This window comes from Bos mutus, chromosome 13, assembly GCF_027580195.1.
Source record: "Bos mutus isolate GX-2022 chromosome 13, NWIPB_WYAK_1.1, whole genome shotgun sequence".
Classification (NCBI taxonomy): domain Eukaryota; kingdom Metazoa; phylum Chordata; class Mammalia; order Artiodactyla; family Bovidae; genus Bos; species Bos mutus.
The window spans coordinates 41,092,640-41,106,948 of record NC_091629.1 but is presented as its reverse complement, the minus strand read 5'-3'; the positions used below and the strand labels follow the sequence as shown (position 1 = coordinate 41,106,948).

Below are 14,309 nucleotides of genomic sequence, written 5' to 3'. Positions count from 1 at the left end.
TGATTCTGATGAGTGCTCGCGTTCGCGGTCATCCCCGGGCCCGCGAGCCCGCGCGGCATCCCGCCCCTGACCTCCATCCCCGTCCAGGACACCAGCTGCCCAAGCAAGACCAGCGCGGTCCAGGCCGCCGCCGGCCCCTCACGACCACACTCCCCGAGACTCGCTGGCGCAAGGCCCTCACCACCTACCAGACGCCCCGCCAGAGGCCGACCCCACCCCCACCTCTGGCTGCGCCACTGCGGCCATTTCCTCAACGGCTCCGCCTCAACGGTTAGGAGGCCGTTTGCTAGTTCCGCCGCCCCGGGAGGCCCAGCGAACGCCGCAACTCTCCCCTAACGCGCCCCACCGTCAAGGAAGCCCTCCCGGGCACCCAGCTCAATCTGTCGGCCGGAAGAGGCCTCCGCGTGGATCTCCTAGATTCGCTGCAACCGGGCGTCGAGTCCCCGAGCCTCCGTTACCGCCTCTACGCCTCAGGCGGCCAAGGGAGCGCGGGAAGCGTCCGTCAAATCGGCTTCGCGTGCGGTTCGGCACCACGTCCAATCAGCGCTGCCGCCGGACAGGCCCCGCCCCTCGCACTCGCGCAGGCACCTCCTAAGGCCGGAAAGGGAGCGCCGAGGTGGGCGCGGCTCGGGGCTTCAGGTAAGTGGGAGGCCGCACGCAGGCCAGACCCCGACCTCTGACCCCGCTCGCCCAGCGGCCTCGCCGCGAGAGGAGGCGCCAGCGTCCTTCCTCTGCTCTCTCTTCCCTCCCGCGGTGTGGACGCGCTGGAGGGGTCGACCGGGCCTGCTCTGCCCGCAGGACGTGAACCTGAAGGACCAGAAGCGCCGGAGACCGCCGGGCTCCCCACAGCCACCCGGGAAGGCTGGACGGGACCGCAGACACACGAGGGCCCTAGACGAACCTGCGGGGACGCGTGGTTAAAGTTCCCTGAAAGAGGCCCACGCTGTGGGGCCAGCAGAGGGCAGCAGAACCACTCCTGATCAGCCGCCACTGACCACCGCGCTCCGCCCCGCCCTCCAGGCTACGCCCACCTCGCCCGGGCCCTGGCCCTGCGCGGGTTTCCTAGAAGCAGGTTCTGTGAATGAGTGCTCTCGCTAGCTTGAATCCCAGACCCCTAGGGGACAGAGCACTGAGGTCGTCTTGGCTTGGCACTGAGCGAATCAAGTGTTTCCCCAGGGATTTTAGAATATTTCAATTTAAATCAGTTTAAATGATAAAAATAGATGATTGTGGTGTAAATTAGGCAGGGAATTCACAAATTACAGCAGACAAGCAGGTCAAAAATTAAAAAGTAACTCCTCACCTTGCCATTTTTTAGTAGAAGAAAAACGTTTAGAGCCCTTTTTATTGTTCAGAAAATCCAAGGGATTATGTCGTAAACGTCACTACTACATGGAAGAAAATATCACTGATTTAATTTCATTTGACTTGTTTTTAAATAGGTCTTTAGATTATGTTAGATGGAAAACCTTATCGGTCATAATCCGAATGGACGTTCAATTAAATTTAACAAACTCTTACTGGGAGAGTCTTCTCACATGGCAGAGAGAAGGTGGGTTTTGCAGTGGGTTTGAATGCTAACCTTGCTACTTACCAGCAGTGGAGCTTTAGGTGAATTACTTAAATCTCTCTGCTGCTGCTGCTAAGTCGCTTCAGTCGTGTCCGACTTTGTGCGACCCCATAGACCGCAGCCCACCAGGCTCCCCCGTTCCTGGGATTCTCCAGGCAAGAACACTGGAGTGGGTTGCCATTTCCTCCTCCAATGCATGAAAGTGAAAAGTGAAAGTGAAGTCTCTCAGTCGTGTCCGACCCTCAGCGACCCCATGGACTGCAGCCTACCAGGCTCCTCCGTCCGTGGGATTCTCCAGGCAAGAGTACTGGAGTGGGGTGCCACTGCCTTCTCCGAAATCTCTCTGAGCTTCATTCTTTTCAGCTGAGAAATGGGGCTATTATCTACCAGGTATATCCGGGAGTTGGTGATGGACAAGGAGGCCTGCCTTGCTGGGATTCATGGGGTTGGAAAGAGTCGGACACAACTCAGCGACTGAACTGATCTACCAGGTAGTGCAGTTTTCAGGATTAAATGACATCAAATACAGCACCGTTGTAGGCCAGCAAATAAGAGAGGACATAAGTTGGTTTCCTTTCCCTGTGCTCAAAGCTCTGTAATTGAGTGACAGTCATCATGGCTGGGGGTGGTGAAGATACTCATGTAGTTATTCCTACATGGGCTTCAATAAGCAGTAAGATGAAGTACAGTAACTATTCCATCCCCTGTGTTTTCCTAGAGCTTTCTTCCTATGTAATACTGACCTGGCATAAAAGGATGCATCTCAGTTTCGCAAAGACACACATGACTGTGCTGCTGAAGCCCAGATGCCATCATAAAATGCATTTATTTATATTGGCAAGATACTAAATGTGACAGCATTCTAGGAAGGATAAGACATGTGAAATGTCTTAATCAACACATTTCTAAAGCCTTGTTTCACACTAATCAGGCCACAAGAAAAACACACTTCAACAACTTGTGCACATATACTTTAATAGTGAGGCTTAGGTGAAGTCATCTTAAATGGCAGGAATTAAAATATGTTTGGAGAGACCCAACAATTGCACAGGTTACAACAAAACTTGAATATCCAGGCTATGTCACTGTGTTTTCAGGCCTGAAAATCTCCTTAAGCTGTCCCAAAGCTTCTTTATTAACTAGGCAGGCATATTTAAGCTTTAAAGTTTTTAATTCAAAGGCACATGGAGGTTCTTTTAATATTTAAGATATAACATTTACTACATATTCTGTGACCACACCTTTTTGGGCAAATGACCTTTACACAGATTATAAGATTCTCCACGTGCCTTTACATAGCAATATATTTGCCAGCTCTTGCTCATATGTGAACACCCTGGACAACTGCTTTGCATACTGGGCTAGGATCCAGGGCATAGTGGCCTAGGCCCTCATGGGCTTGGAAATGCGACCAGGCTTCTTTGCCTCTTGCATGTCAATGGAGTACATAGTGCTAACCGCCAGTGATTGTTCAATTCAGTCACAATGTTTTAAATCAGAGTTCCATATTCTTAGACCAGTACCAAAAAGCCATCCTTGTTGCTGGAATTTTTTAAAACACTGAAGTTGCCATTATAAAGAAAGAAATTGGTTAAAAGGCAAAATGCATCCTTTGCATACTTATTTGACAAACGGTAACAAGCATTCAAATATTTAGAGTTAATTCACTGGTAACAGCTATTACAAGATTTATCACACTGGCTTCAGCTCTTGGAAACCAGCTTCCCAAGTTGGAGACCACATCTACCTTAGTTGGGTTTTCACACCTCTGTGTTAGCACCTGCTGTCAGACCACCACCAGCACCAAGAGAAATAGCCCCTTGCTAAGAGTTTTAAGTTGTTGTGGCACTCTGCAGGAGACAATGGCCTTGAATTCTTGGTTGGAAAATTAAAAATAAAAAAGCATTTAACATTTTAAAATTGGAAAACAAGTCCAGACAAGGTTACAAAGTTATCTATCTGAAGGCACAAAGATGAAAGTTGGCAGGTAGTTGATAAAACCAGGCATATACAAATACAGCTTAAAACAATTAAAATGTATAAGTATTTGTGTATTGTTTTTCCTCCAGTCTTGTTGTTGCTGAAAATACCTGCTAGTTCCACTTGATAATGTGACTTCTGAATGATGACTGCTGGAACCCTGGACACTTAAGAAGACATCAAGAGAGTCACCATAACCGTCAAAAAGGTAACTGCAAAGGGCACTGTTGCCCAAATTCCACAGAGTTGCCTGAAAACTGAAATAACTTAAGGCAGAATTTCTTTAAATACTTAGGTAGCTCAAACCTAAACAGAGTGGCCTGATAAAGTGCAGATACACAATTATCAAACATGTACAATAAAATACATAAAGTGCAAAGAAACACCGCAGAAGGGGCTGTTTTGCAAACTAAAAGTTCTAAGTGTTTTCCTTCTTGGCAGTTGCTGATGGAGGAGACACAGCCTAATGGGGCAACCTGAACTCCCAGGAATGATTGTATGATGACCGAAGAGGCATCAATTTCTTGCCTATTAATAGTTTCCCCGCTGTTAGAAGCCTACAGACATTGGCATGCAAATGTGACTTCAGGTTTTCCTTGTCCCAGGGCAGGAATGCTTCAAGGGACCATGATGGGGGTCACAGCATATACATTCGGTTTACAGTGGGCACAAACGCACAAGAATGACTTTTTTTTTTTAGCTTATTGAATTCAGAATGTTCCCAAGAAGGCATCGACTAAGGGTAAAAGGTTTCAACATAGCAGTGATGATAAATAAGAGCTATATTCACAGAGACGCGATCAGGACACATGCAAAAGCCACAGGCTTTCCCAGTGCAGGGTGCAGGCCTTTCCAAAACCACCTGCCTGGCCCTTCTTCATAGGGCCAACTCACTGGTGCATCTACTCACCCAGCACCCCACCCAGCACATGACACAGCCCAGCCTTCTGGCATCGGAGGCCACGGTTTAGACCAAGTGAGCCAGACGTTTCAAGTAAAAGACAGCATAGGCGGGCCACAGCGAGCACACCTTGCAGCTGCGGGAAGCAAGGTCCGACGGCCCCGGCTTGGGGGTCGGGTGTGAGGCAGGGCCACCTCCCAGACGCGCGAGCCCCGCCAGGAAGTTCAGATAAAGTGGATCCAGCTCTCCTCGCACTCCCCGCGCGGCATGTGCAGTGCGTGGTTGCGGCACGTGAGACTGTAGTCGCGGCCGTCGTTGTTGTCCCAGTGCTCGGCTCCGGCAACACGGTAGCACAGCGCGAAGTGCACGCGGGAGCCGAGCTCCAGCAGGAAGGGCGGCACCGGGAAGCCGAAGGCGAAGACGTCCTCGGAGCCCCCGGAGCCTGCCGGCCCGCGCCACCGCGCCGCCACTTCGTGCGCGCTGCGCCAGTCTGAGAAGGTGTAGCGCACGGCCACCTGCTTCTCGAAGGCCACGTTGCGCACGCGCACCGTGCCGCTGATGCCCAGGTCCGAGCAGGTGACGCGCTCCAGGCACACGAGCTGGCGCCCCAGGCGCTCGCCGAATTCCGGGGCCTCGACGGGCGGCGGGAAGTCGGGCACCAGGCATTGAAGAGTGAACTCCAGGTCCTGGCTGCTGCAGCACAGGTCCGAGTTGATGGCGAGTCGCGACAGCACGTGCAGCGGCACGGACGGGTCTTCGCCCGCATTAAACACCTTGACCTGCGCCAGCTCCAGGCCCAGCGCGTCAGCGAAGCGCACGCGGTGCTGCCGGCTGCAGCCGGGTCGGCACGCAGCGCCCGGAGCGCCCGCGCCCTTCTGGCGGCGCTCCGGCGAGCTGGGCAGCGAGCGCGCCCGCCGCAGGATGATGGGCCGTAGGTGGGGGTCGCAGCCGGACGGCGCAGGTGGCGGCGGCGGCGCGCTGCCCGGACTCCCCGGGGGCCGGCAGGGCCGCGGCTCCCGGGCCGCGCCGCCGTCCAGGTCAGAGAGGCAGCTGAGGCTCCGCGGGGCGGGCTTCCGGAACCCAACGGTGGCGGGGAGGACCGCCGAGCCCGGGCCTCCGGACATGGCCCGGCCGACTGTCGAGAGATGAGGAGGCGGAACCGAAGGGCGGTCTCCCTCCCGACCCTGCGTCCGCTCCTTTGGTGTCCCGGGACGTGCTCAGCGACCCTGGGGAGGGTCCGCTGGAACCGCCGCCTGCAGAGGACGCAGTGGGCCGGCTGCGCGCTCCCCACGTCCGCCACCTGGTCCCTCGAGTCCTCCCCCTGGTTTTCCGCTTTGGGCAAGAAAAAAAAAAAAAAAAAGCTGTTTCCAGGACAAATGCTTGCTCGCGCGGACGCTCCTCGGGGCCGCAGCGGAGCACAGGGTGGCGGCGGCGGCCTTGGGCTTCCTCAGGGTGCGGGGAAGGGAGTGTCCGCCCAGGGGCCCCGCCCAGCGGCCCCTTCCCGGCCGCGCGTTACTCACCCGGCCGCGACTTGTCGGAGCAACTTCCCGGCGAGCCTCCGCCCCGCCCCTCGTGACGCGGCCGGCGCGGACTCCCGCCGCCCAGCGCAGCCGTCTGCCTCCCGCCCAGCCCCGCGTCACGTGTCCTCCGCGGCCGCGAAACAGGTCTGGTCAGTGTCTGTCTGCGTCCGGCTGGCCGGCGCGCGGATCGGTCCCAGATCGGCGTCTGCTCGCGCGGAGGACCCGGAGCGTGCACGCTGCGGTCACCGGATTTCTGGGCTAATGCGGGCGGGGGAGGGGCGCGCCACTCGGCCTGCCCGGGAGCCGGTCCCCGGCTCATTTTAAGCCTCGAGGGTAGCCAGCTCTCTGGACGTTTGCGCTGCAACACGGACCCTAGGCCAGACCGTGGGAGCCTGGCTGCGTAGACGCGAAGCGTCGTGTCCCCGCATCACCCACAATGCTTTGCCGCGGGGACCGCTGACCCTCTCCCTGGGGGATGGGGAGGGGGCGGCGCTGCTGCTACTACTGTCTCCACAGAGGCTCCAAACCGGAGGAGAGGAAGATATGAAAACAAGGGTTAAGACCCTGTGACAAATTTAAGGCTGCCCTTAAGCAGCCTCTGGCGCTTGGGACCCATTTTTGTAGGCAGAATCCAGACTTTTAGCTTTGTTCCCGAACCTTCGGGGAAACCAGAGCTTGCTTTCTGCATCTTTAGGGACCCTGCAGGCTGTCACCTCTCCTCTCTCAGTAACTTTGTCCAGAAAACAGCACAGCCCAGGGTGTAAAGCCTGCCAGGTGAAATGAAGTGGAGAAGATGGGAGTGCACTTTCTAGAGAGTTCTAGAGAGTTCTAGAGTGTTCCTGTACAATCCAGAGGGACAAGGCAGCAGGAAAACCAGACTAATGAAGGGGGTTGGTGAAGAACGTTTTCTACATCTGAAACGAATCGAGCAGTTGATTATGGTCTCATTCATTCATTGTAAGGGCCTGCATGTGATTTTCCTTCTCATCATACTTACACGGACCAAAATGGCATACATGCTTGTTTTGAAACATAGCAGAGTTTTAGGAAGGAAATAAAAATGTATAATCCCAACTCTTCCATTTTTTCAGAGGCAGGGGATTTTATGGAAGAAAGAAGATTCACATTCGAATGGGGCAGTTTTAGTAGGCCACTCAAGAGGGGAGAAGCAGCCTTGGGTGGTACCAGTCAACAAAATGTCACAGAGAGAGAACACTGTGTGATATGTATTATACTGATAAATTTTTCATGGACTGATGTGATAGTGAAGGCAGGAGGCCTGAAAGGGGGCCTTTCCAATAGAGTTCAAGCTCCATGAGAGTAGGATAGGTATCTAACCCTGCTGTTTTCTAGGCACTCTATTTGTGGAAGGAAGGAATGAATGAGAATGGACACAGGAACTTTGGAGTAACAGCCAAACTTGATTAGTCCCACAGATGTCCTGTATGTGCATGCAGGTGTATGTGTGTGTGTGTATGGGGAGAGAGATGAAATCCATTTATAGTAGTGTGATCTTGTATCTAATACCCACTGTGAAAAACAAAAATAGATTAAACCATAAATAGAAGGCAATATTCCCCCATTCAAACTTTTTATACAATTTGAATATTTAAGAACAAAAAAGTGAAAAGCAACATGATAAGGGTGATAGGGTGTTTGCAGTTGGTACTTACCAACACTGTTCTGTTGCTTCTAGTTCCGGTGGTAAGGCACCCTGCCCGAATATTAGAGGAGGAAAGAAGTCACTTCCCCTGCTGTCGGCATCTTCCAACAGATTGAGCAAGAATATTTCAAGCACTACAGAAAAGGTAATGTAAACTTAAGTAAAATCTCATTTAGATTTGTTCCGGTTTTTCATGTTTCTTGTTTGTGTGTGTGTTTAGGGTATTTATTAACTGTATGTCTTTCTCTTTAGACAGTCTATCCAACCCTAAATGATGATCAGCCATGTGACTGTTTCAAGAAAGGGAATAGGGTGAATGAATCTTATCAGAAAACCAGGTAAATAGTTTTTCATGTAATTACTTTATCTAGCAAAGGGAGCAGTAGCTCAGTTCTCCAGATTGATATGTGTGGTTGGGAGAAAAATATGTCTGTAGACCTAAGTATATACACGATATTTCTTGTCTGACAGAAATGGTTTTAAACATTACTAGTTTAGCGCCCCACTCCAGTACTCTTGCCTGGAAAGTCCCATGGATAGGGGAGCCTGGTGGGCTGCAGTCCATGGGGTCGCTAAGAGTCGGACACGACTGAGCGACTTCGCTTTTACTTTTCACTTTCATGCATTGGAGAAGGAAATGGCAACCCACTCCAGTGTTCTTGCTTGGAGAATCCCAGAGACAGAGGCTCCTGGTGGGAGGCCGTCTCTGGGGTCGCACAGGGTCGGACACGACTGGAGCGACTTAGCAGCAGCAGCAGCATCGTAGAACTGGTGGAGAAGGAAATGGCAACCCACTCCAGTGTTCTTGCCTGGAGATTCTCAGGGACGGGGGAGCCTGGTGGGCTGCCGTCTATGGGGTCCCACAGAGTCGGACACGACTGAAGCAACTTAGCAGCAGCAGCAGCAGCAGCAGCAGCATTTGGTAAAAATTCTAGGAGGTCATAATTCTTGCACTGTTAGCAGAATCCACAATTTTGGGTAATCATCTTTCTATGTTTGTTTCCTTTTCTATAAAAAGGATACTAGTAATAACTTTTATGGATGCACATAGACAGCTAGAGGTAAAGAAAGGTTTTAACAATGTTGGTTATGAGTTCTAAATCATGGCAATTACTTTATCCATTTCTTCATTTTTTTCAACATTTATTGAACACATGTTATGCTGCTGGCAATGATTTAACCTCCTCCATGTTTATTAAGAGGTGGCACATTTTCAAGTAATTGCTTATTGTGGTGGAGACCTCCAGCAAATGAACCTCTGAGGTTTCCACAAAGCATGTTTACCATCTTTTTTTTTTTTTTTAAACCACACCAGCCTGATGTTGCTGAGTATTATTCATCTTGGTAAAGTGCACTGTTCTTGGTAAATAAGTTGAAAAGAAAATATTTTCACCTCTGATATGAGATGCTGCCTCAGAAATAAATTAGAGGAAGAATCAGTTGCCCTGCTAGTAATGTGTACAGTACTCATGAGATCTGCCTCCCCACCATTCAAAGGGCAGTATTAACAAGGCCCTACTGCAGAGCACGGGGAGCTGTGTTCAAAAATATCTCAGGATAAACCATAGTGGAAAAGAATATTTAAAAATAAAGAATGTATATGTATGTATAACTGAATCACCTGGTTGTGCACCAAAAACTAACACAGCAGTGAAAATCAACTATACTTCAATTTTTAAAAATGATAAAATTTTAAAGAAAAAAAATAGCATGTAAACCTTTTAAAAAATTTATATTGTGTTATAAGGCATTGTGTGATTTTATTACTATCCCTCTAAACACTGTTTTCCCTAGTGTGTTTTCTATTTGAAGATACTCTGACACTTTAATAAGATTTTGGCTTAAGGTGTAGGTTGTATATGCTACAGTTTTCCTTAGGATATTTGCTGGCTCAGAGTTACCACCAACCAGCAATTAAGTTCTGTAAAATATGTATTTTACATCCTGTCCACATTTAATTTAAACTAGGCATATAAAAGAAAGGTGTGGATTTTACTTGTTTGTGTTATTAAACACTGCTCATCATTAACAACAGACTGAGTGTTCTGCAAGAGATATTTTTCAAAGTACACACAATGGGTTTAAGATGATAATATAAGTACTTTATGAAATGTTAGTGTTTTTCTTAAAAGCTAATATTTGATGCAAAATGAATCCATGCATTTACTTATGGCACCTGCTTTATATTAATATTATTTCCTAAATAGAGTATCAAGTGGAAAACCGTCCTGTAATTTATGTTTAGAGGCCTCAAATATTCTAACCCGTTGTCATACCTGAAGTGTACAACTAGAGGCTTCTTTTGATTACTTTCTTAAAATCATCAGAAGGCCAGTTTGTGTCACATGGACTAAGAATTGCAATTTTATTTCCTGCAGCAATATGAATGCAGGCCCATCTCGGACTAAAGTACAACATCCCAAGAATTCCAGAAAAAGACAGAGTAAACCCCAAGTCCCCCACATTTCTTCCCAGCTGAAAAGCAGTCTCAGAGGAGGTGTCCCCCAACCAACTGAGGATAAGCTGAAGGAAAGCATTTCCCCAGAAGGAAACCCCGAAAGGAGCCCCCTCGGCCCCAGGTATCACGGGCTCTCAGGGAACAAGCTGTTTCTGGACTTTGAGTCCATGAAAATCATCAAAGAAGATGACGAGGAGGAGGACAGTGCCAGTGACCTCTCTGATTCAGAAAGGATCGCCATCCCCCCATCCCCCCTCACGCCTCCTGATCTTCACCTTCGAGCGGAAGAGATTGACCCGGTTCACTTCGATCTGCACCCAGGGCAGGGCCCCACCTGGCCTGAATACTGTTACCCCGACTTCCTCCCACCCCCGTGCAACTCCTGGGACCTGCGGGACATGGCCATGCTCCTGCACTCCGAGCGCAGGACAGAGGCTGTGCCCAAAACCGGGGGGCTCCTGGGCAAGTACATCGATAGGCTCGTCCAGCTCGAGTGGCTGCAAATCCAGACTATCCAGTGCGAGAAAGGCAAGGTGGCCAAAGGGAGGCCTCCCACTGGGACCTCGGGGGCCCTGAAGAGCCCTGGGAGAAGCAAGCTGATGCCCAGCGCTCTGTCCAGGCCTCACCAGGAAGGGCCTCTGAAGTCAGGCCCTTCACGAAAGAAAGACATGCTCTGCAAGGAAGTCCATCCATTCTGTTACACTGGTGAGGCTTCCCCCAGACCTCTTGATGTGCTGAGCAGTAGCCGATTATGTTCTCAGAAGCAAACCCTGGAGGTGCAGACAGAGAAGAAGAAAAAGAAATCCAACAAGAGCCCCAGGCTGCAGCCCTGGGACTTATCCTGCGGGGACGGTGGCCCCAAGATCGAGAGCAATGGGAACCTCCGCGCACCCCGGCCGCCAGCCATGATCCTGGATCCCACAGACGGCTGCAGGGCTGCCCGGGCACCAGCACACACAGGTCTTAAGAAGAAGGGAAACGTGAGTCACTGTGCTCATGCCACAATATCCAGCGAGAAAAAGCTCAAAACGAATGGAGGAAAGCAAAATACGTACAAATTTAAGAAATAACTGAGATGATGAGTTGGAAGAACCTGCAGATGACTCAGTATTAAAGCTCTTCCAAAAGTTCCCCTCCAGTGAATTGTTAGAGACTTCAGGTTTACTGAAGGGGTGGACAGTTCTTTAGTCCACCCACCCTCACCTCCACCCTGGCCACACAGGGTTGTTTTCAAAAAAAGAAGTCTTTAGGTAATCATACTTTGTGTTGACAGTCTTAGGCAAACTTGAGGTAAACATCAGCCAAAGTCTGTGCCACAGAAAGAAATAAAACCACTGCTCTCTAGAGGGACTTGAGTGAACTCCACTTCTGAAATCTCAGCCACAGCATTTGTTAGTTAGTGGGTACGGCTTCAAACAGTAGAGAATCCTGAGTATCTGAGACAGGGCTCTCTGCGCCCTGGCCCTAAAGGATTCAAACAAATGTTCTGGCTCTTTCACCCAGGGGAAGCTTGGGCCCTTCCTCAACAGCATCTATTTTGAGCAAAGTCATTTATCACTAAGTTTCCTGCTCTTGGGAGACAGTAGAATCTAGGGCTTTCATGCGCTTTCCCTAACATGGGTTTTGTTTTGTTTTTAAGAAGGCCTTTTAGAGGTGGTGTGAAGTCAATTTTTTGTATTCTGTCAGCATGCAGACTTCATCCCAGTGGAGGTTGGTGGGTCTAAGCGTGGTTGTTGGCAAGTGGTGGGAGGAAGAATGAAATGTTGACACCTGGAATTTCTGGCAGGTGGTGTCTCTGAAGAGGTGCCACAGGTAAACCACCTTTTAGAGTTTGCAAACGCAGGGCCTATAATCAGACAGATACACACGGAACCACTTTGAGTGGAACCCTTATTACATTCCTGATTTGGGACCTGGCCCCTCTCAGTTGTAAAATGATAATCTGTCCTCATTTGCAAGAGCAGGACTTTATAATTTTGCTTTATAATCTCGTGGGGGGAGCATGACTAAAGTTACTGAACGAATGTCTTCACATCCTTACGTGGCCCTGTGGCTTCATGAGCTTCCTAAATGCTTCTTATTTAACTGCTGTTAAGTCACAAAGATAGAAGGCAGGAGGAGAAGGGGATGACAGAGAATGAGATGGTTGGATGGCATCACTGACTCGATGGACATGAGTTTGAGCAAGCTCCGGGAGTTGGTGATGGACAGGGAAGCCTGGTGTGCTGCAGTCCATGGGGTCACAAAGAGTTGGACACAACTGAGCAACTGAACTGAACTGAAGTCACATCTACTTGTCCCTATGGTTGTGTGAGGAGATTGCTCTTGATATTATTGTAGAAATCTTTAAAACCTTTGGTTGACAATTCTTGATGTACAGTATGTTTTAATGACTATAGCTGATTTTATTCCTTCAAATGATTCTTCTAGTTTTCTTTATATATATGTTTGTTTTTAATCTTTGGGGCAAATGAAAAACTTGGCACATTTCATTTGAAAATATTTACCAACTGGCAGACTTTTCACCCAACAATTCAGTGTCATCCAAGTCACTGTTTAAGTTACCATAAAGACAGGATGCATTTATACATAATTAAAATAATAGGCCAAAATTGAATATTAAGATGCCATATGAAAATCTGATCTTAATCATATTAAACAACAAAAATGTTGATGGTAGTCCTTTTCTTTTAAGACTTTATTTCCCAATTCCCTCTTATATTCTTTCTTCCTCACACTGCCCTACTGGAGAAAGCACTGGTTACAGTAAGATTAAGATCTTTTTTGAAGATTAAGGCCTTTTTATAAATGAACAAAAGATGTATATCTGGCCAGCATCAGTTCTATGGTTCACGATTATACTGTAACATTTGTACTCAGTGTAAGTATGGTATTTTGAAAATATAGTGTTATTTATAACTTTTCCTTCCTGTGGTTCCTGAGCATTCACCCACATGTCCTTCAACGGCCCTGCTTCTGTGAGCACTGATAGGCGAGTCCTGTCTACACCCCACTCATGATTTCTTTTTCTGCTAGATGTTCATTCAACTCTGTATGAAGTTTCAGGGCCAATAAATCTCTGTAAGCATGTTACACACACATGTATGATCCTGATATTAATCCCAATAGAAACCCAGGGTTTCTGCTGAGCTGCTGCCTCTCGCAGTAGCACACTTGTGCAGGAGGTCTGGACGGTGACATGGTTCACCTTTCCTGGCCTCGTGTATGTCTGAGCTGATTAAGAAATGTTGAGTTAACACCTCGGATGTTAAATTTCTCGGATGTTCCTTGCTCTTTGACTTGGTTGCTTAATTCGGAAGCATAGTTATAATGTCACGTTAGGACAGTTTGAAAAGCCTGAAAAAGTGGCTTTGCTTGTTTACTTTTTTGCCTCTGGTTGGTAATTGTGATTGGCTCAGAGCTCCTAAGGAATGTAGGTTCATTACAGAGCAGAAGCACACTTCTGTGATTTCTGATGCGCACATCTTAATGCACTAAATGCTGCAGATAAAAATCTTGCCACTTGAGCAGGCCACATTACAGAGTTGAGTCGTGAACTCATTCAGTCCATGAGATCGAAGCCATGGAATCTTGTGACATGAGTCACTGTATTCCTAAGTAGTGCCTGTCATTTCTGTGCAGTTGTTTACATACATGTTGCACTTAAATCAATTAAAGAAACCAATAAAATGGTAGCAAAAAAAAAAACCCAAAGTTTAGAAAAAGTGCTAAGAATTGTTGCAGGCTTGGAATCAGGGGGAAAAGTTGTAAAAACTGCAAAAGTGAACTACAAAAATATATCAATATTAGCTACAATTGTTTAGGTTGGGACTGTTTCTCCTTAATGACTATAAACTGACTGAAAGTTTGTAACTCAACTGGGATAGCATGGGATTGGCAACCTATGACAAAAAAGATGGGGGGAGAGGGTATCACTCATGTGTAGTGGTTCTTGGGCCTATTTGGTTAGTTTCCAGAGAGAAGAATTTCTACCATTCATGTTTAAATATCACCTATTTCCTCTTTCCTTTGTGCTCATTTACAAGAATAGTAAAACAAAAATATAAATTTCTTGGTACTGTATTTCAAGGTAATAAGCAGTATTTATTATTTATTCATGAACATGTACAGAGCACCATTCAAAATGCAGCATGTTTGTTATTTGCTATGCAATTATTATATGCTTGGTTTTGTATATAATAAAACAATACACAAAG

The 14,309-nt window shown here is 48.2% G+C and overlaps 2 protein-coding genes across 4 annotated transcripts; one reads left to right on the top strand and one right to left on the bottom strand.

Moving 5' to 3' along the window:
* Positions 1 to 2,398: 2,398 nt before the first annotated feature.
* PPP1R3D (protein phosphatase 1 regulatory subunit 3D) lies at positions 2,399 to 5,928 on the bottom strand. The gene has a single exon (XM_005910816.3). It carries the CDS (start codon positions 5,573 to 5,575, stop codon positions 4,676 to 4,678), a length of 900 nt encoding a protein of 299 aa, XP_005910878.2. The 5' UTR covers positions 5,576 to 5,928; the 3' UTR covers positions 2,399 to 4,675.
* Positions 5,929 to 6,013: 85 nt separating this feature from the next.
* On the top strand, positions 6,014 to 14,309 carry FAM217B (family with sequence similarity 217 member B). 3 transcript variants are annotated; one of them, XM_070381473.1, is made up of 4 exons: positions 6,014 to 6,115; positions 7,668 to 7,779; positions 7,887 to 7,972; positions 10,013 to 14,309. In XM_070381473.1, exon 4 carries the CDS (start codon positions 10,017 to 10,019, stop codon positions 11,160 to 11,162), a length of 1,146 nt encoding a protein of 381 aa, XP_070237574.1. In that variant the 5' UTR covers positions 6,014 to 6,115; positions 7,668 to 7,779; positions 7,887 to 7,972; positions 10,013 to 10,016; the 3' UTR covers positions 11,163 to 14,309. The 3 variants fall into 3 exon arrangements, with proteins under 3 accessions (XP_070237574.1, XP_070237573.1, XP_070237572.1); XM_070381472.1 differs by having other exon boundaries at positions 6,084 to 6,861; XM_070381471.1 differs by having other exon boundaries at positions 6,084 to 6,928.

Bases quoted from the DNA above. Each gene is read 5' to 3' on its own strand.
- FAM217B (XM_070381473.1), top strand. From the start codon at position 10,017: ATGAATGCAGGCCCATCTCGGACTAAAGTACAACATCCCAAGAATTCC.
- PPP1R3D (XM_005910816.3), bottom strand. From the start codon at position 5,575: ATGTCCGGAGGCCCGGGCTCGGCGGTCCTCCCCGCCACCGTTGGGTTC.